The 22,625-nt window shown below is 38.8% G+C and overlaps 1 protein-coding gene across 4 annotated transcripts in view; it reads right to left on the reverse strand.

Moving 5' to 3' along the window:
- The window catches only part of MCPH1 (microcephalin 1), a 265,284-nt gene extending 250,473 nt beyond the window's left edge, over positions 1 to 14,811 (reverse strand). For all 4 annotated transcript variants that reach the window (XR_550428.1, XM_008572047.1, XM_008572048.1 and 1 more), the window contains exons 1-3: positions 14,742 to 14,811; positions 13,143 to 13,234; positions 9,097 to 9,215 (exon numbers count right to left, since the gene is read on the reverse strand). Coding sequence is in view for 3 of the 4 variants with exons in the window: in XM_008572047.1 (XP_008570269.1) it covers positions 9,097 to 9,215; positions 13,143 to 13,234; positions 14,742 to 14,781 (251 nt within the window). In the remaining variant the exon portion in view is untranslated. The remainder of the gene's footprint in view (positions 1 to 9,096; positions 9,216 to 13,142; positions 13,235 to 14,741) is intronic.
- Positions 14,812 to 22,625: the final 7,814 nt, after the last annotated feature.

The raw sequence follows: 22,625 nt of genomic DNA on the forward strand, positions 1-22,625 counted from the left end.
AAAAAAAGAACCAAGTGAAAAAGTTAAAACTGAAAAATATCTGAAATAAATGTACTAAATGAACTTAATGGCAGAACAGAGTTGATGGAGAAAAGTGTCAATAAATGTAGAGAGTTCCACCAGATCAATCTGGAGAGAGAAAAAAAAAAAGATCAAAAAACTTAGCAAAAACCAAAGCACTGGAGACAAGGGGAAAAATTTCAAATGTGTATTCCATAGGCAAGACTGGCAACTACCTGGTCTGTGCTAGGTTTGTACATAAAGCTGCAACACAGCCACAGCCATTTGTTCATCTACTTCCTAGGGGTCCTTTCACACTGGAGAGTAGACCAGTTGAACAGAGATCATATAGTCCACAAAACCTAAAATATTTACTATCCGTCCCTATACAGAAAAACTTTACCAATCCATGATATATAGCAAATTAGAAGATATACAGCTAACTAGAAAAGAGAAAAGGAGACAGAAAAGATATTTGAGGAAATAACGGCCAAAAACTTATCATGTTTAGAAAAACATACGAGTGTATTTCAACAAGTTCATGGAAAAAGTAGAATTAAAAAATATGAATCCATGAACTTTTTGAAGTACCCTTGTATAACAATACGTTCAAAAAGCTCAATGAAATCTAAACGAAATAAATTAAAGAGCACCATACCCAGACACTTAAGTGAAACTTCCAAAGAGAAAGAAAAAATCCTGAAAGAAGCAAGAGAAAGAGGACATCTTACACACAATGGAGAAATGATGCAAATGACTACCGATTTCTCATGAAATACAGAAAAGGACAGGAGATTGTGGAAAAAACACTTTTAAGTGGCTGAAAAAAAGCAACTGTCAATCTGGAATTGAATATCCATGGAAAATATTATTCTCCAATTATAATGGAATAAAGACACTTTCAGATAAAGAAAAAATACAGGGAATTTGTTGCCATTTGATGAGCATTAAAAGAAGTGTTATGGTGACATAATTGAAGGGAAAAATAAACAATTCAATAATAATAGTTGGAGACTTCATCACCCGCCCCCTTCAGGAACAGAACAACTTATACAGGGATCAAGAAGAAAACAGAAGACTTAAAAACCATATAAACCAAGTAGATCTAACAGACATCTATTCACAGGACACTTCATCCAACAACAGAATACACATTTTTTTCAAGTGCACATTTAGTATTGTCCTGGATGCACCATGTTAGATCCTAAGACAACAAATTTTAAATGTTTAAAATAAAATAAAATATGCTCTTCGCCCACAAGAGAATTAAATGAAATACCAAAAACAAACAAAAAAATTTTCCGAATTCACAAATATGTGGAAATTAAACGAGAAACTCCTAAACAACCAATGGCTCAAAGGAGAAGTCACAAGGAAAATTAGAAAATACTTTGAAAATGAATGTGAAGAAAAATACAACTTACCAAACCGTATGAGATGTAGCTAAAGCAGTGCTTAGAAGGAAATTTATAACTGCAAACATATAATAGAAAAAGAAGATAGATTTAAAATCAATTATCTAATCTTCCACCTAAAGAAACAAGAGAAAGAGCAAAGTGAACCCAAAGGAAGCAAATAATAACCCAAAGAAAGGGAATAACAGAATATAGTGGAACTAGAGAATAAAAAACAGTAGGGGGGAAAAAAAAATCAATGAAACCAAAAGTTGGTTCTTTGAAAAGATCTATAAAATTGACCAAGCCTTTAGCTAGACTGACCAAGATAAAAAAGGGAGAGATTACAAAAATCAAGAATGAATTACTACTGACCTCACAGAAATAAAAAGATGTACTATGAACAACTGTACACCAACAAATTAGACAACCTGGTTGATCTGGACAAATCCTAGAAGAACACAAACAACTGAAACTGACTCAAGAGGAGATAAAACATCTGAATATGCCCATAACAAAAGCTTGAGTTAATAATCAAAAACTTTCCACCAAAGACTGCCAGCCCCAGATGGCTTCACTGGTAAATTCTACCAGATGTTTAAAGAAGAATTAACATCAATCCTTAGAAACTCTTCAAAAACTGAAGAATATATCCCAACTTACTCTATGATGCCAGTATTGCCCTGACACCAAAATCAGAGGAAGTAATCATTAAGAAAAAAACTACAGACCAATATCCCTTATGAATATAGATGCTAAACAAATAAAAATACTAGCAAACTAATCCAGCAATGGGGGGAAAAAAAAGTATACGACATGACCAAGCAGGATTTATTTATCCTAGGAATGCAAGGTTAGTTCACCCTACGAAATCACCCGCTCACACGACACTAACAGAGTGAAGAAAAAAACCACGTGTTGTTCACCAATAGATGCAGAAAAAACAGTTGACAGAATCTAACACCTTTTCATGATTTAAAAAACAACCAATAAAACCCCAAACAGCAAAAACAAAACTAGGAATAGAAGGGAACTTCCTCAGCTTGACAGAGGGCATCTAGAAAACACCCACAGCTAATTGTCACACTTAATAATGAAATACTATATTAAGACCAGGAACGAGACAAGAATGTTCGTTCTCACCACTTCCTCTATTCAACTTTGTGCAGGAGGTCTAGGCAGGGCAATTAGATAAGAAAAAGAAGCAAAAAGCAACCAGATTGAAAAGAAAAAAAGTAAAATCATCTCTACTTACAAATTACACAATGATGTACATAGAAAATCCTAACGGAACCACAAAAACACTTAGAGCAATAGTGTTAAGTTCAGCAAAGTTGCAAGATATTAATATCAATGTATAAAAATCAGCTGCATTTCTATATGACAACCATCAATTAAGTAAAATTAAGAAAATTCCATTTATACAAAATTGGAAAAAAAATTTAGAAATAACTTTAACCTAGGGGGTTTAAGACTTACTGAAAACTATAAAACATCATTAAATAAAATTAAAGACCTAAAAACATAAAAATGCATACCATGTTCATGGGATGGAAGATTAAATATGGTTAATATGGCAACACTACTGCAGTGGACTGAATGTTCCCCCAAACAGTGTGAAGCTAAATCCACACTGTAACTGTTGAGGGTGGGAAATCCTATTATGATAACTGAAAGGTGGGGCTTTGAAGAGGTGATTCAACTGTGAGGACCATTCCCTAGTATATGGATTAATAAACTGATGGTTTAACGGTGGTTGTAGGCATGGTTCTGAGACCTTTACAAGGAGAGCGCTGAGGAGCTCTCTCTCTCTCTCTGTGCTACCATTCTCGTCATGTGACACACTGCATTGCTGGAGAGTCCCCTCACCAGCTACGTTCCCTGGAATGTGGACCTCCCAACCTCTCAAACCATAGGCAATAAATACTGTTTCTCTAGAAATTACCCAGTTTCAGGTAATTTTGTTATAAGCAACACAAACTGACTAATACGATTACCCTGATTAACCTACAGACTCAACACAATCAAATCCCAGATTTTTTTTTTCTTTTTTGCAGAAATTGACAAGCTGATCCTAAAATTCATATGTAAATGAAAGGGACTCAGAATAGACAAACAATCTTGAAAAAGAAAAATGAAGTTGGAGGACTCACACTTCCTAATTTCAAAACTTACTACAAAGCTACACTAATGAAGATTGTGTGGTAATGGCATACCATATGGCCTTAATCTATGGTCAAGCAATTTTCAAGAAGGGTGCCAAGACCATTTAATGGGAAAGAAACAATCTCTTCAATATTGCTGGGACTACTAGAGAGCCATATGCAAAAGAATAAAGGTGGAATCTTACCTTATGCTATATAAAAAAATTAATTCAAAGAGGATCACAGAACTAAATGTAAGAAATAAAACTATAAAACTCTTATAAGAAAGCACAGGTGCAAATCTTCCTTCCATGGGATTAGCAATGATTTCTTGGATGTGACATTTAAAGTACAAGCAACAAAAGAAAAAATAAATTAGACTTAATCAAAGTTAAAAACTTTTGTACTTTCAAGGAAACTATTAAGAAAGTGAAAAGACAACCCAAAGAAAGGGAGAAAATGTCTGCAAATAACACGTGTGATAAGGATCTCACTGTCCAGAATATATAAAGAACTCTTACAACTCAATAACAAAAAGTTAAATAGCCCAATTTTTAAAATTGGGAAAGTTACTGGATTTATATCCAGAGAAATGGAAATCAACAAGTTGAAGGGATACCTGCACTCCCATGTTTATGGTGGCTCTATTCACAACAGCCGAGTTTGAACCAATCTAAATGTCCTTCAACGGATGATTGGATAAAGAAAACGTGGTACACAGACACAATGGAATATTACTCAGCCATAAAAAAAAGAATGAGGTTCTATCATTTGGAGCAATATGGATGAGCTTGGAGAAAATTATGTTAAGTGAAATCAGCCAGGCACAGAGGGAGAATACCACATGTTCTCACTCATACGTGGAAGCTAAAAAAATTGATCTCTTAGAAGTAGAACATAGAATGGTGGTTACTAGAGATGGGTGGGGAGAAGGGGGAAGAGGGATGAAGAAAGGGTGGTCAGTGGATACAAAATCGAGAGACAGGAAGAATGGGATCTAATGTTCTATAGTAATACAAGGATACTACAGTTAACAAAGTACTGTGTGCCTTTGAATAGCTAGTTGAGATGATGCTGAATATTCCTAACACGAAGAAGTGACAAATGTTTGAGGTGATGGATATACTAAGCCCCCTGACAGGGTCACTGCACACAGTACGAATGTACCCAAATACCATACTATACTCCATAAATATATACCATTATCAGAGGTCACTTAAGAGAAAAAAAGAAATATAGAACAGAATAGTGTTTAACAGAGGCAGGGAAAGGAGAGAGGGGACAGGGAAAGGTTGGTAGACCAGCACAAAGTTACAAAGTTATAGTTAGGAAGAATTAAATTCTGGTAATCTAGGGTTACAATAGCTAAAAATATTGTATTGTACATTTCAAGATAGCTAGAAAAGAGGATCTTGAATGTTATAACCACAAAGAAATGATAAATGTTTAGATGACAGATAAGCCGACTATTCTGATTAGATCATGACAGAATATACGCATGTAGTGATGCAACAAACTGTACTCTATAAACATGTACAATGAAAAAAATAAATTAAAAATAAAACAGGGCAATGTATTTGAATAGATATTTCTCTAAAGAAAATAAACAAATAGCCAATAAAACCCTAAAAAGCGGTTCAACATCATTAGGGAAATACAAACGAAAACTGTAGTGAGATACCACTTCACACTCACTATAAAGGCTATGATCAAATACGGGGATAACAAGTGTCAGTGAGGATGTAGAGAAATCAGATCCCTCATACATCACTGGTGGAAAGATAAAATGGTGCAGCTACTTTGGAGTACAGTTTGGCAGTTCCTCAAAAGCTAAATATACAGTTTTCATATGACCCCGTAATGTACATATATGTACTATGTACTCAAGAAACTAAGAACATACATTCACACCTAATTAATTAGGGAGAAAAATATGTTAGAAGAACACCATCAGGGTCATTTGACAAAATTCTTTGACACATTCAAAACAGATTTCCTAGAAGCATTTTCAGATGAAAATTCCAAAGAAAATTTTATACCCAGATTAAATAGTTTTCTTCTTACTATAGTTGTAATTAGCTGTGAACTTAAAACTAGTCTAAAAATTGTGGTATAATATGAAATATATCTGGTCTTTGTTCCTGGTTCCTGTCACAGAGCTCCTAAAACCCTTGAAAATTTCTAAGTGGTAGGAGTGTGTTTTGTTATTCAAAATGAGCGCCTTTCACAACATCTGTGTTTATGCTAGTGAGATGACTACATAGCCCAAGAGGGGCTAGTCACCAAAAAAACCAAGTGATTTGAGGATTAGAGGGTTGGAATATTGCCAACCACCAACCTCCAGGAAAGGGATGGGGGAAAGGAGATTAAGCTCTATAAAAACTTTTGAACAAGCACATTTGAGGAGCTCCTGGGTTGGTGAAGGGGCGGAGGTGCTGGGCAGGTGGCGCAGGTAGAAAGAGTTAGAAGCTCAGTGCACAACCACCACCCCATACCTTGTCCTATGCATCTCTTGGATCTAGCTATTCCTGAGCTGTATCCTTTATAATAAACCAGTAAATGTAAGGAAAATGTTTCTCTGAGTTCTGTGAGCTGTTCTAGCAAAGTGTGAAACCCAAGGAAGGGGTCATGAGAACCCCTGATTTATAGCAGGTTGGTCAGAAGTACCAGATACCTGGACTTGCAACTGGCATCTGTGGTGGAAGCAGTCTTGTGGGCCTAAGCCCTTAACTTAATTTGTGGAATCTGAAGCTATCTCCAGGTAGACTGTCAGAATTGAACTGAACTGCAGGACACCCAGCTGGTGTTCAGAGTGCTGGAGAATTCCTTAGTATGGAAAACCCCACACATCTAGTGTTAGAAGTGTTGTGCGAAAGTGTAGAGAAATGTATTTTCCCAAAAATAAAGCCTGTTAATATAAAGAGATTAACAGAAAGGCATGGCCATTCAACACTCTGTGGGACAAAGTAAATTTCTCCAGGATGATGCTGTATAGTGTGAGTTCTCCTGGAGTCGTGGTCACAGTGGCCCTGACTGCCCCACCCATGGCATTTTATTTGCCCCTCTCACCTAGGTTATGAATTCTTTAGGGTGCTATGTCATATTCATTCTATTTTCTCTGGAGCACCTAGTATGCACTTGCTGTTTGCTACTGTTGAATAAAGAACTACTTCAAGGCTAAGATGGAAGGGGTCCCTGTGAAGAGAGTAGGTATTATAGATTTGATCCCATTTTCTCAGTGTATGCTCCACAACATACATTTCAAGCACCACATTCCACAACTACATCCTCCTATCAATACCTCAGTCCAACTAGGAGCTATGATCTGCTCACTGAACAATCTCTCTACTCTCCTTCACTCCCTTTATGTCCTCCCCTCAAGCTTGGATTCCATGGTCCACCATTACAATCACTACTGTGCATATGCCTCAACTCCCTCGGCTCCTCTCCCTTGATGGTGGTTACCTAGCAAAATCCCAACCCCTGGTTAAATCTAACACTCTTCCTCCTTCTCGCTTGAAGGCTGCTGGATTAAAAAACTGGCCTGTTCCTCTGGGCTCACATTTAACTTACAACCGCTATCCTTAATCCTGCCAAGAGTAACTCTACGATATTCCCTAATCCACCCACTCTCCCCATTCCTAGACAACTACTTCTTGCGTTCTCTTCAAAGCTATAAAACCTTTTCCTCTACTATCATTTTCAGAAGATAATCTTGGTTCCTGTCATTGAGAGAATGTAGAAACAACTAAAAGAATTTCCACAAGGGCTGACTGCCACATCTACTCACTTAACAGCAACTGTTCCTGAACACTCTGCATTCCCTCCTGTCCTTGACCTTGTCTAACCAACCCATGTGTCCACTACAGCCTATTCCCACAGCCCCCTAATATCACCTACACAAACCAATGTCTCCTCTCACCTCGGCATCATCAAATTTTCCCTCTCCACTGGATCAGTTCTGTCAGCACCCAGGGATGCTGTCATCTGTCCTTTCTTAAAAGACTTTTCCCATCCACATCCTCCTCCTCCAGATACTGTCCAATTCTGTCCCCATCAGAGTAGTTTACATGCACTGTTTCCAATCCTTCTCCTCCTAACTTCTGTTATACCTACTCCAATTATCTCTTGCACCCATGAATCCACCAAAACTGCTTGTCAATATCCCCAGCAACTCCATGTTACTAATTCCAGTGGTAATCTCTTAGACTCCCTTTATTCAACCTATTTGCTGCAATTGGTCATTACCACTGCCTTGAAAAGCTTTCTTCACTGGGCTTCTAGAACCTCATCCTCACTGGCTACTGTTCATTAGTCTCCATCATCAGTTCCTCCTTGACCTACAAACCCAGAAGTGCTCAGTCCTGGAACCTCTTCCTTTCTCTACCTATACTCACTATCATGTCCAGTTTAAATAACATCTGTGCACTAATGACCCCCATGCTTTTACCTCCAACCTCTCCCTTGAATTCCAGACTCATATATAACTGCCTATCTGACACCTCCACAGGGAAATCTAAAAAACATCTCAAATTCAGTATACTTAAATGCAATTCCCGATTCCCACCCCTACACCTGGTCCCCCTATCTCAATAAATGGCAAATTCACCTTTCTGGTTCCTCAGACCCAAAATATCAGTCATTCTTGACTCTTCTCTTTCTCTAAAAACTCATATCTAAGTTCTCAGGAAATCTAGTTTGGCACTACCTTCAAAAATATATCCTGAATCTGACCAATCTTCACTACCACACTGCTGGCACCCTGGTCCAGCCCAGATTACCCAAAAGACTACTCACTACTCTCCCCACTTCTGCCCTTGCCTTCCGTTCTCCATACACTACTCTTCGGCTTCACACCCTACAAGGCCCTCCATATTCTGGCACCCTCCACCTGACCTCAATTTCCACCCAAGCTTCCCCTTCACCACCCTTATTATGGGTTGAATTGTCCTAACCCCCAGTACCTCAGAATGTAACTGAATTTGGACATAGAATCTTTAAAGAGGTAATTTAGCTTAAATAAAGTCACTGGTGTAGGCCCTAATCCGATATGATTGATATCCTTATAAGAAGAGGAGATCAGCACACAGACAGACACAGAGGAAAAAACATGTGAGGATATAGGGAGAAGACGGCCATCTAACAAGCCAAAGAAAGAGGCCTCGGGAGAAACCAACCCTGCAGACAGACTGATCTTGGACTTCTAGCCTCCCAAATTGTAAGGAAATAAATCCTGTGTTGAAACCCTCAGCCTATGATACTTTACTATGGCAGCCCAAGCTGACTAATACAATCTGCTTCCTCACATTCCTTACTGTTCCCTGAATACACCAAGCATACCCTTGCCCAGGGCCTTCTGCTTTTGCCTCAAGGCAGTTAGGTATTATATCCAATTTTCAGCTGCAGACACTGAGGCTTAAGGATTAAATTACTTGCCTGAGTAAGAAGCAGGGGAAAAATTGAAATCAAACTTTATCTGGTTCTGTGATCTGTAGAAAATGTCTCCACACTTTACTAATACCAGATACATAAAGAAAAAAATAAGAGAAACTACTTACTTTTCAACCCAGAGCACTGAAACGAGCTTTACCCCTCTCTTCTGAGCTTTGTCCCAAGTGCTCTGGTATCCATCTTTGAATACAACGTGAGTTACTTGCTTGTTAAAAGTTTTTGAAACCTGTACACAAATGCAAAAAACAAAATGCACATTACTACTCACTCACAATTTCTTAAGTGAAAGTAATCAGAAAGATACTTTATTCGATATTTGTCAAAATAAAAATGTTCAAAACCCCTACCCCAGCAATTCCATTTCTCACAATCTATCAGAGAAATACTCTAACGAATGCTTAACGTTGTTTAAAAACATATCTGTTCCAATTAGAATGGTGTATCATACACGTATTTATTTCTACTCCCTCTCAAAAAACCTCTGAAGTGCTACTAAGAAATAAAAGAGTGCGAGCCCTACAAGGATAAAGAAACAAGAGCGAAAAAGAGGACAAGAGAAAGCACCATATTTTTAATAGATGGAAAAAGTGGTACCTGAGTCCTAAATTAAGGACATTTAACAAAAGCTTTCTATACCAAAAATAGAAAAAAATAAAAATAAAATAATTTAAAAAACGAAATTCAGAGTAAAGAGAGATAATAAACACATATTTAATAAAAATTAAAAACACTATCTTCAGAAGATACTGTATTCATGCAATAAGATCAGAAGATTATTTTTATAAAGGATTCTAAAGAGCTCTTGGAAATTAAAAATGATGACATAAGTTAAAAAAATAAACTGCAGAAATATTAGACAATGAAGTTGAGAAAATCTTGGTAATAGAACAAGACCAAAAAGATACACATAGTAGGAAATAAAAGATAAGAACATCAGAAGTTCAGACCACGATATCCAACAGCCATTTAACAAGAGTTGAAAAAAATAAAGGAATACAGTAAATGGAGAAGAAATTATAAAAGAAATAATCAAAGAAAAATTTTTGAAATTAAATGACATGCATCCTAGATGAAAAAAATTCCCCCCAAGGCCCAGCAAAACAATGAAAACTGTGCCATACCAAGCACACTGTCATGAAATTTCAGCATAGCTGGAATAAAGAAAAATATTAAAGGAGTGGGTAAAGGGGGTTAAAAGGTAGCTATAAGTCACATTCAAACAATGAGAAATGACAACATAATCTCACGTATCAACAGCAGTCCGGAAGTTAAAAAACAATGGAAAAATGCCTTCAAGGAAAAATATTGTATGTGTTAGCATTTTACAATCAGCTAAAATATCAATCAAAGGTAATGGTATAATAAAGGCATGTTCGGACACTGATGGTGTCAAAAATTTACCTGTTATGTGCCTGTTAGAGTGAACAGGACTAAAGCCACGTTGGGACCTAAAACCACAAGGGCTATAAAAGATTTTAAAAAGACAGTTTTTCTCTTGGCACGCATTTCTCTGAGTTCTTCCCTCTCTTCCCATGGTTATTTGTTATTTTGAACCTGGCAGATTCTTTTCCTTTAATAAAGCTTGATCGGTACCCAGCGTTTCCGCTCACTTTCTTTCAATAACTACAAAATTTACAAATGAGTCTGATAAGTTTTCAGGTGGATATGCAAAAAATTAACTGCATTTCTATATACCCACAACAGTAAGAAAAAATGTTTTAAATGCCATTTATAATATTAAAAATTATCAGAGAAAATTATAAAACATTATTGAATGAAATTAAAGAAACCTAAATCAACAAGGCACCTATCATGTTCATGGATTGGAGGATTCAACATATGTCAGCACTCTCATACTGATCTATTGTATGAATCCAATCCCTAGAAAGCTTAATAGTGTAAATTGACAAACTGATTCTAAATATATTCCGGAAGGCAAAAGTCTAAGTATAGCCTAGATACCTTAGAGAACAAAGTGGAAGGCTTATGAAGATTTATTATGAAGTGTAATTAAGACATGGTGGTTTTGTAATGAGAACAGAAAACAGACCAATAAACAGAGAGCCCCAAACAGATTGAAACATATATGGATACCTGATTTATGACAAAGATAGTACTACAGCTTGGGTAAAGGACAGTCTTTTCAACAAATGGTGTTAAGACAAATGGATATTCACATGGAAAAAAATAAAACAATTATTTCCTATCGTCTACAAGAATCCATTCCAGCTGTACCAAAAATCTAAATGTGAAAGACAGAAGGATGAAGCTTCCAAAAGATAACAGAAAATCTTCATAACCTTGGTGTAGAAAGTTTTGAAAATAAGACACACACAAAGGTTTATCATGAAGGAAAAAATAACAAATTAAATTACATTAAAATTATCATCAAAAGACAACATTAAGAAGATGAAAAGAAGAAGCCACAGAGTAGCAGAAATAAGGCAATTCATAAGGCTGACAATGGGGTCAATTCTAAAATATAAAGACTACTTACAAATCAAGAAGAAAAACCCAATGGAAATATCAGCTGGAGGCTTGAATAGGCACTTCAAAATAAATACATGAAAAAGTGCAGGAAAATGCAAATTCAAACCACAATGAGACAGAAATACATCAGAATTGTTCAAAGTAAAAACTGACAAAATCAAGCATGTAAAGCAATGGAAACTTTCATACATGGGCAGAAATATAAATTGATCCAATCCCTTTACACTGTACAGAGAAATAAAAATAAAGCAAGTATGTTAAGATGTTAGCAACTGTTAAATCTCTGTTCACTGTATTATTCTTTCAGTTTTTCTCTTTAAAAATTTTCAAAATAGAAGGTGAAAAATAGAAAGATAAAGCTCCAAGATCTTAATACGACCCTCAAAAACCATTTTGCCAATTCACATGCTCAATGGCTTTTTTCTCAGCCACAATAACTTGTCTTCATCCCAAGTAACTCTTAGACATCATCAGACAGAAACTCCCTCAAAGTTCCTACATTCCAATATATCAAGATAGGGTGTGCCTCCTCTCCTGCAAAAGTAGGGCCTACTCCGAAATTCTGATTCCTGTCTTCCACCTCAGTCTGTTCTTAGCCTTTGATCTACCACTCAGGGCAGGGACCAGGGAGGCCAAACAAGGCCCTTAAGATGTAAAATTCAGGCGCACTCACTCTGCCTAAGGGAGAGTGTCCCTTAAATTTTATGCCCTGGACACCTCTCTTGCCTCACCCTAATCTTGGCCCTGTCTTCAATGATCTGCTCACCCATTTTAATTTATCCCTTACACTCAGCCTATCAGCCAGCCCCTCCCAAATGACAAAAAACACACAAATACACTGTGTTCACAGCTGAACTCCCTAAAAAAGTAGTTCACTACCTCCATTTCTTCATATCTCAATAATTCCTGGACTAATTAGGATCCCCTTTACCTATTTCACTGAAAACTGAACTGAAAGTTCAACAACAAGCTTACAGTTTTCACATCTAAAGTATACCTGCCAATCTTATTTTTCTTGAAGACTGCAGCATTTTAAAATTCCACCTTTGAAATTCTTCTCTTCTTTGACTTACACACTTATTTTCCTCATTCTCCTGGCATTCTTCTCTATCTTTGTCTTTGGGTCCCTTCTCCTATCACCTGCCCTTGAATACTGAACAGGGCTCCTCCTACAGCACTTGTCATTCTAACCATGTCCCGAGTGGGACGACATCCACTTCCACGGTCTCACCTGACCCCTATGGTCTTGACCCCCAAAATGATTATCTACAGGCTTAATTATCTCAAGTTCCAGATTTCTCTATCCAAAATCAGGTATTTTCAATGTGCCCAAATTTACAACCTTTCACTTAGAAACCTGTTCCTTTTCCTGTATCCATTGTTTTGATTAGTACCATTTTTGATTTAGTACCACGCACCCACAGGACCAATTTCAGAATACAGGTTTTCATCCTAGATTCCTCCTTCTCACTCAATGCCTTCTACACCAAGGATCTGTAAGTCCTACCATTCTAAATGCTTCATATTTTGTTTTTCCTCACCACTTATTCATTGCCTGTCTTTCATGTTCTAAGTAACAATTCCCAAAATAAGAAAATGCAAATGTATTTCTTTATATATCAGAGTGCAATTATATACATCAATAATAATATGAATTTCTTACCTTTGCCCCCATATCCACAAGTTGGTTTGCAAATGTCTTTGAATAATTTTCTGTTCCATTCGATGACCACACTTCAACATAGGCCACGACATCTGCAAACAAGATATTAGCATCCAGTATCCCTTGCCCAATACATTTTTCTCTTGCTCTATTTATAGTAAAAAGAATATTGAAAATTTCTTCTATTAACAGCCTATTGATTATAGTATTCGTGCAATGTACGGTTCTTAAAATTTCAAACAAATAACAATTTTAGTCATACTCTTAAACTAGGTTTAGTTTTTCTAGTGCAGGAGTCTGTCTTCTGTAAAGTGACAGACAGTAAACATTTTAGGCTCTGTGGGCCATACAATACCTATCACAACTACTCAGCTTCAAGGTCATAGCACAAAACTAGCCATAGGATTTGTGTTAATGAACCAACATAACTGTTCCAATAAAACTTCATAAGCAAGGAAACTCGACTTTGATGTAATTTTTGTCATTCTTTTTAACAACCTAAAAATATAAAAAACATTCTTAACTGCAGGCCCTTCAAAAACAGGCAGCAGGCTATATTTGGCCTGGGGGGAAGGGGAATAGCTTGTGGACCCTTGTTCTAGCGACTACCTTATTCTCAAAACCTGATGTTCTGCTGCAGGCCCTTCAAAAACAGGCAGCAGGCTATATTTGGCCTGGGGGAAAGGGGAATAGCTTGTGGACCCTTGTTCTAGCGACTACCTTATTCTCAAAACCTGATGTTCTAAAATAATTTTCCAGGTGTGCAATTGGTAAATTAACATAAGCAAAGCAAAAGGAAAGCCCGGTTAAATGAACTACTAACAATGGAAAAATAGTCACATCTCATCTGTCTTGTCTTTTAGCTATAAGGTTTTATACTACTTCAGGTCCCTCAATACAGAGCCCCTTTTCCAACGCCAAACTCTGCAACACATCTGTCACTATTCCCATCTTTCTCAGCTCTTAACAGGTGTACGGTGAGCGGAACTGGGAGCAGTACTGTACTCCTCTAATGGTTAGGAGGGCAGCGCAGATGCTCCAATCTTGTGGGCACTGACTAGCCGGGAGAAGTGCCTCGACTCCTCCGCCTTAATTCCCCCACCAGCTTTACAGGTGGTGTAATACCGCACCGTTCAGTGCGGTGCCCCGCACACAATAAGTCCTCAATAAAAGGCCGCTCCTGTTATTACAACAGGAGAGTCGGCACTTCTTTTCCTAATCCGCCCATCCGGCCATTCAAATGCGCGAGGCCCTTGAGGAAACTGAGTCTGCCGCTTTCCCGGCCGTGTCCCCGCCGGCAGGCTGCGCCCGTCTTTCTCCGAGCCGCCCCCCCACGAAGTGCCGTCCCCGCGTCCAGGTCGACCCCGGGGGGGTCACGGTCTCCAGATGTCCACGCCGCGTGCGCGTGTGGAGGGGAGCGGACAGGCCGGGGGTGACAGGAGGGCGGGAGTGGGGACAGGAGGGCGGGAGTGGGGACAGGCAGCCGGGGCAGGAGCGAGCGGAGGGCTGCCCCCAGCAGCACCCCTGAGCGCGCCCGCGACCCACCCGCTGTCGAGGCAGGGCGGCTCCGCGCGCCCAGACAGCGGGGGATACCCTCACCTTTGAGGACGGGCACCGGCGGGGCCCCGCAGGTCGCCATCGCAGGTAGCGGCTCCGGACGGCGGGCCGGAAGGAAGTGGAAAGGCGACACCGGGCGTGTGAGGGCGGAAGGGGCGGGGCGGCCCCGGGCATGCGCGGGATGCGCTTTCCGGTCCCCTGCGCGCGCTTTCCCGTCCCCTGCGCGCGCTTGCCGCGCCTCTGCTCCTCCGGGCGGCGAGTATCCCTGTTGTCCAGGGAGTTCCAAGATCGGAAGTTCCGTAAAGCCCGAGTTAAACCCTTTTGTTTTGTAAGGTGACTGATCCGCTTTCCAGCGCCTCACCAGGGCTCACGGACGCTCCGTGAGACGTCAGAGTCTGACTTCGCTTAGAACTCTCACACTTTAAAGTCACCCTCAGCCCGGCCACAATGCGGTCTCGTTAACGGTGACCTGTGGTCAGCGCGCGGAGATGCCACTCAGGGCTGGACCCTCGTCCCTCCTCTGCTCGGCGCGGCTGCGCGCAGGGTCAGGCCGCGCCCTGGGCCACCCCGCGACCTCAGACTCCGCGGGGTATCCACGCGCTCAGCGGCCCTCCTGAAGCTCCGCAGCTGGCAGATTCCAGATCACGATGCCCCCGGCCTGAGTGGGCGCGCCCTGGCGCTCCGGAGCGGCCCTTTCCTGCCGTGCTCCGCGCTCCCGCCCGCGGATGCCGGCCCCGCCGTCCCGGGCACCGACCCCGACCTCCACTGGGTGCACCTGCTGGAAGCCAGAAGCTTAGGCAGGTCAGCACCCCAGCTCCCCCGGACGGCAGGAGAGCTGGGACAGTCTTGCTCCTCTGCTGGTGAAAGTTACCTGTTTAATCTCCCTGAAACACAGATCAGTTAAAGGACCCTGTTTATTAAAACACGAGTCCAATGTGTAAAAACTTTGCCAGTGAGTTCAATACCATCTTTATGTTCCATCTTGGAGAACATATTCTCTTCTCAAGTTTCATGAAAAAGTCTTTACAACCTAGTGGTTAGTGCATGTTCCACTTTGGAATCAGACTGGACCTAGTTTGGGAACTTGTATCAGCCGCTAACCAGTGTCAAAAGGCAAAATTACAACAAATTTGGTTTAAAGATCTCAACTGGCTTTATTTGTGATTCTAGAATCAAGCAACACTTCATGCCATGAAATAGGGTTAAGTGTTACAATGAGTCTAGCAGAGGAGGTTGACTTTATAGAGAGAAAAAAAGCTGAAGAAAGCAGAAACGAAGAACCAAAGGCAGATTGATTATTTCAGAGTTACTTTCCTTGTAAGGTGGGGACAGGGAGACAGAGCAATAGAAAAATAACTGAGTGGTTGACGTCAGGTCACTTCAGGTTGCCTTTTGTTGTGTTAGAAGAATAAATTTAGGCAAATTAAATTTAACAAAGTTTAATTTGAGCAAAAAAAGAAAAAAAAAAAAAAACTCCTACAGTCAGAACAGATTCAGAGGGACCATGGCTGAAAATGCATGGTCAATTAGATTTATAGACAGAAAAAGGGAAGTAAAGGGTACAGAAAAAGGGATGGAGGTGCAGAACAGTTGACTGCCTGCAATTGGCTGAGATTCAGCTATGATCACAGAAACACACTTCTAAGCTAGGGTTCCAATTTGCTCATGTGCTTATGTGCTAAGTTAGAATGCCATTTGTATGTAATAGCTCAAGAGTGAGAGTATGGGGGCTTTCCCAAGCCAAAATTTTTTAGTTTAATTTAACAGTTTAAGGATTAAAACAGGGAAATTCATTATCATGCCAATTGAAGACTGAAACTTGCCTGTTTGGAAAACTGGCTGTTATGTCTCCTGATTTCTTGGAAGGTCATCAACTTAGTTTGAGTTTGGTACATGGAGCTTTTAGCATGGGTGTCTCCATTGTGAATTTTAATGTTGTCCGTTGGGACCTAATGCAGGACCTTAGTGCAAACAGTGGCCTCCTATAATTTTATTTAACATTTCCCCCCTTTTGGTCAGGCTCTCACCTAGATGAGAGAGTCCTTCTTAGGTTAAGGTGTCCTCATCATGCATTTCTTTGAGTTTTGTCATTCCAGCAACATTTGACATTCAATAGGTGGCTGTATGTAAACATTTGAAGCTTTTTGAGAGGGTACAGTACTTCAGGGAGACTACTGTTATGACTATGAGGAAGAGTGTGGAGTATACTGCTTAGCCAGGGTCCCCATGATCCAAACCAACTATAATAGACTACAGAACTAGTCAAATAAGGCATCCACTCTTTTTAACCAAGTAGCCTGTTTGTTAATTTTTTTGCAACTGAGTTTCTACAGTACCTGATATATTTATATAAGAAAATAATCTAAGTGATTCATTTTCAGAAATGACTTATCTGAGGGTGTTTTAACTGATTCAGGCCCAGCCCAAAAGTTGTCTGACTGGTCCAGCCTATTAGAGTTCTCCTTGAGATGGTAATTAGTTACTAACCCTAATTGTTTTCTTCATTCCCTGGCGTTTCTCCTTTCACAGAGCTTTAGCAGGCCTTTTTTACAGGCTTGTCCTGAGCACTCAGACAAAGAAATTTCTTACAAGGAGTAAATAAATCCAGGTAATAAATCTTATGCGTCATCTGGGAAGATTGTGCATCCCATAGTACTCTCAGCCAATGAGGAACTGGGGGAGGGACTTACTAGGGAATAAATTGCTTACTACAGCCCTTTTTCACATGCCTGTCCCATTCACAGACACATGGACTTGCAAATCCATTATTAAAGTCTCACTTCATCTCCGTGTTTGTCCTTTGTCATTGGATGGTGAAGGCATTTCTCACATTTATGTTGTGAGTTTGTTAATACTTGGTCATGATGTATTATCCCTTTATTTATTTACTTTTTTTTTTTTTTGGTGGCTGGCTCGTCCGGGGATCTGAACCCTTGACCTTGCTGTTTTCAACACCATGCTCTAACCAACTAAGGTAACTGGCCAACCCTGTATTAGCCCTTTAATATCTTGTTAGATTTGGTTTGCTAAAATTTATTTAGAATTTTTGCATCTATGTCCATGGGGGAGTTTCGGTTATAGTTTTCTTGTAATAGAAGCTTGGAGATACAAGAAGGAATACAAATAACAAAAAGTGTTAAAATATGGGTAAATCTGGGCCGGCCCGGTGGCGCACTTGGTTGAGTGCGGCGCTTGGGAGCGCGGCGGCGCTCCCGCCGAGGGTTCAGATCCCATATAGAGACCGGTCCGCTCACTGGCTGAGCGCGGTGTGGGTGCGACACCGAGGGTTGCAATCCTGTTACCGGTCACGAAAAAAGATGAAAAGGAAAAAAAAAAATATGGGTAAATCTGAATGAATATTGATTGTATAAAACAATAATAGTCTTATGAGGTTAAAATACAGTATATTTATAACAATAATGCATGATTATATTGGTATATCAGTCAGGGATCTTATGTAGTTAAAGTATTCTAAGGTCCTTTTCTTTTACAGGAAGTAATAAAAATACTTGCTTTGGATTGAATTGTGTCCCCCAAAAGTTCATGTATTAATCCCCACTGTAACAGTGTTAAGAGGGTGGCAAATCCTATTATGGTAATTGAAAGGTGGGGCCTTTAAGAGGTGATTAGATTGTGAGGACCAAGCCCTAGTGAATGGATTGATCTATTCATGGAGTAATAATGTTACCAGACCCAAGTCTGACTGCTCACTGTACAACTGGCCAATAAGTTGAGAGAAGAGATGTTGAGTCAAGGAAAAAGGCTTACCAAGAAGATGGGGGACTAAAAAGTCCACAGACCATTTTACAAGTCTGGGTCCCGGCAGAGAATTGAAAGGGGAAGGAGGAGGGAGAAGGACTTCTGCAATTTAGCTGGCTAGGCTCAGTCATCGAATGCAGAGTTAGCAAGTCCATCTCTGGCTGCTTATCTTGAAACTGCTCCTGCTGTTCCAGATGGTGTCTCAAGGTTTCTTTCTTTGTTCTGTTGTCAGGGTCGTTCAGTTCCCAGATTCAGCATCTCCATGGGGGCTCGGCTCCTGGAATCTGCTTGTGGCTGGCTCAGCCTCCCCACAGACCAGACTATAGCCGTCTGGGTGTCCATCTGCTCCCTGCTCCTGGAATCTAAACACGTCCTTGTTAGCTTATAATAAAGATGAACTCTTACAGGCTTTTTTTCCCTGTTCCCACATGCAGACCAACGGGTTTTGCACACTGAAATAGGGGTTTGCTTTTCTACTTATTTGTAACTCTCATTTTTAAAATGGAGTCAGTGCTGTTAAAATAAGTTGATGGTTTAATGGGTGGTAATGGGCATGGTTCTGATGGCTTTATAAGGAGAGCAAGTGAGCAGGTTAGCTCCTTCTTGCTCAGCCATTCTTGCCATGTGACACCCTGCATCACTGTAGAGCCACCACTGAGAACAAGGCCCTCACCAGATGTACTCCCAGACTTTGGACTTCCCAGGCTCTGAAACTGTAAGAAATAAATTCTTTTTCTTTATAAATTACCCAATTTCAGGTATCCTGTTACAAGCAACAGTACTCATTTTAATTAGAGTTTGATAAATCAAGGATATATTTAATAGTCCCTAGGGAAATCAATAAAGAAATTAAAGATTGCATAACTACCAAAATACTAAAGGAGAAAATGAAATAATGAAGTATAATCCTTTAAAAGAAAGGAGAGAAAAATACAGCAAGCAGGAGAATGCACATAATAAGAGGGTAGATTTAACCCCAATTGTATCAATAATTATATTAAATAAAAGTACCCATTCCTGATGGAAACATTCAAGAGCATAGAAATGTATTATTTCTTTGTATAGGGGCTTTAAAAAGTTCATGGAAAGGTTCATATTATCTTCTAATTCTACTTTTCTGCAAACTTTTTGAAGTACCCTTGTATGTAATTATATATATAAATATAAATATATGCACACATATATACATATACATGTACTGATCATTCTAAAGCCAAGATCTTACTAGAGGCATTTCTAGAAGAAGGCAAGGATGCCCACTATCTACACAACTGTTCAGCCTTATGTTGAAGATACTAGACACTGCAGTTAGATATAAGAAATCAATCAGTAAGTAGCGTAAGAATTTAAAAATAAGTAAAACTATTTCTATTGCAGATGATATGATAGTAAACCTGGAAAATTGTTGAGAATCATTGATAAAACTAACTTAAATAATAAACAAATTCAGTAAGGATTTAGAAATAAAGGTAGCATGCAGTTAGAGGATACATGGATAAAGGAACACCCAGTTACAAAAAGAACAATAAAAAATAAACTTAGCAAGAGATGTGCAAAACCTATATGAGAAAAAACTTTAAAACACTCCTGAAAGACACAAAAGTAGGTTTGAACAAATGGGAATACATCCGTTGTTCTTGGATAGGGTGCTTAACATCATAATAATGTTTGTTCTTCCTAATTTAATTTAATGCAATCCTAATAAAGAATACCAACAAGTCTTTTGAGGAGCTAGACAAGTTGATGGCTAAAGCTTACGTCTGGAAAAACAAATGTAAGATTAGGAAGTCAATGGAAACAAAAAAAAGCTACCAGAGGACTAACCCTATCAGATATAAAACATAATATGAAGTCTCTGTCATTAAACAGTGTGGTACTGGTGCTTGATTGGATAAACCAGGAGATTGTGGTGAGGGTCCAGAATAAGTCCAAGTGTATGGACATTTAGTATACTAGGGCACTTCAAAAAAGTCATGGAAACAAATAAAAGTCATGGAAAGATTTATATTATCCCTTGTATGACAGAGGATCTCAAATCACTGGATCAAAGATGGATTTCTAAACAAAATGCTCCAGAAAAGTTGGTTGACTAATGGGGAAAAATATAAAATTAAGTCAATATCTCATACCATACAAAAAAGAATAAAAATGATCAGGAAACTAAATGTAAAAAAAAAATGTGGATATGTAAGTTATAGAAGAAAACATGACTGAATTCCTCTGTAACCTGTGTGTAGGGAAAAGGCTATATCACTATAACTCAAAACCAGATACAGGGAGAGAATGATTAAAAACACCATAAAGAAAGTCAAAAGGTAACTGATAAAATGGAAAAAATATTTACAATATTCGTAGTATATTTCTTTAAAACAGTAAAAAAGACCAAAAAAAAAAAAAAAAAAAAAAAAAAAAAAAAAAAAAAATCAGGAAACTAAATGTAAAAAAAAAATGTGGATATGTAAGTTCTAGAAGAAAACATGACTGAATTCCTCTGTAACCTGTGTGTAGGGAAAAGGCTATATCACTATAACTCAAAACCAGATACAGGGAGAGAATGATTAAAAACACCATAAAGAAAGTCAAAAGGTAACTGATAAAATGGAAAAAATATTTACAATATTCGTAGTATATTTCTTTAAAACAGTAAAAAAGACCAAAAAAAAAAAAAAAAAAAAAAGAAAGTAAAGAAAAATGGGCAAAAGACATGAACAGACCACTCACAAAATAAAGATACAAAATTATCCTTAAATTATGAAAAGATGTTCAACTTCACTCATAATTAGAGAAATGCAAATTAAAACTACAGTGGGATATTATTTTCCTGTCAAATTGTCAAAAATGAACAAAACTGGACAATATATCTGTTGGAAATGCTGTGGATAGAGTCACTCGTATACAATGATGATGGAAATTTAAAAATTTACAGCCTTTCGCAGAAGAGTTTGGGAGTTTGGTAATATCTCGCAAAACTACACATGCATTTGCTTTTTGACCCACCAATCCTACTCCTAGTAATTTACCCTGAGAATTTTCTTCTATCAATATGAAAATACATATACACAGGTTTTTTTCATTGCAGCATTGCTTTGTAACTGCAAAATATTTGAAACAGTTTAAATGCTCTATATGAGAGAGCAATTGACTAAAGTGTTTTATATCTACACAAGAAACATTCCTATGAATGATATGGAATGACTTACAGGATACATTGTTAAATGGGAAAAAAACAAAGTACAAAAGGGTATTCATAGTTTGTGTTATGGGTTGAATTGTTTCCTCAAAATTCATATATTGGAGTCCTAGCCCCTAGTACTTCGAAAGTGACCTTTTTGGGAATTAGGGTCATTGCAGATATATTTAGTTGTGATGAGGTCATACTGGTGTAGAGTGGGCCCTCAATCCAACATGACTGGTGTCCTGATACAAAGAGGAAATTTGGACACAGACATGCACAGAGAGAAAACCACGTGAAGATTGGAGTTGTACTGCCTCATGCTGAGGAGCTACCAGCAACCAGGAGAGAGACCCTTCCCTGGCACCTACGGACTCCCTGACCTCAGACTCAGCCTCCAGAACTGTGAGACGATATGTTTCTGTCATTTAAGCCATGCAGTTTGTGGTACTTGGATACAGAAGCCCTAGAAATTAATACCGTATGCTACACTTTATGTAAGAAACAAAGGGCAAAATGAAAGCAATATCTGCAAATATATGCAAAAAATACTCACACAAGGAAGTGTAAAGGTGTATGAGATTTGCTACCTGCAGGGGTGGGTGGAGATGGAACAGGATAGGAAGGAGGAGGAAGAGACACTCTGGGAGTGTACCTTTTCATAGTTCTGGTTTTAGAATTGTCTTAATGTATCACATGCTGAAAACATACACAAATGAAGTCAACAAGCATGGGGTAAAAGCCTTAAAGTACCCAACTTATTTCAAATAAGTAACATAACCACACTGAAAAGAAAGATAAGAAACTTTAGGCACAGTAGAGAAAATAAGACGTCTAACTAAATGCTAAACTACTATTATTTTGTTTGTCACATGGGTAAGGGTGAGCAGTTTTGAAAGTACATTTTGTGTATACTTTAAGATTGTATGAATAAGTAAATATACTGTGGATAAAGAGAACCAGATTATTCACTGTTAGGGAAGGGAGTTACACAT

Source organism: Galeopterus variegatus, unplaced genomic scaffold (assembly GCF_000696425.1).
Source record: "Galeopterus variegatus unplaced genomic scaffold, G_variegatus-3.0.2 Scaffold749, whole genome shotgun sequence".
Taxonomy (NCBI): Eukaryota; Metazoa; Chordata; class Mammalia; order Dermoptera; family Cynocephalidae; genus Galeopterus; species Galeopterus variegatus.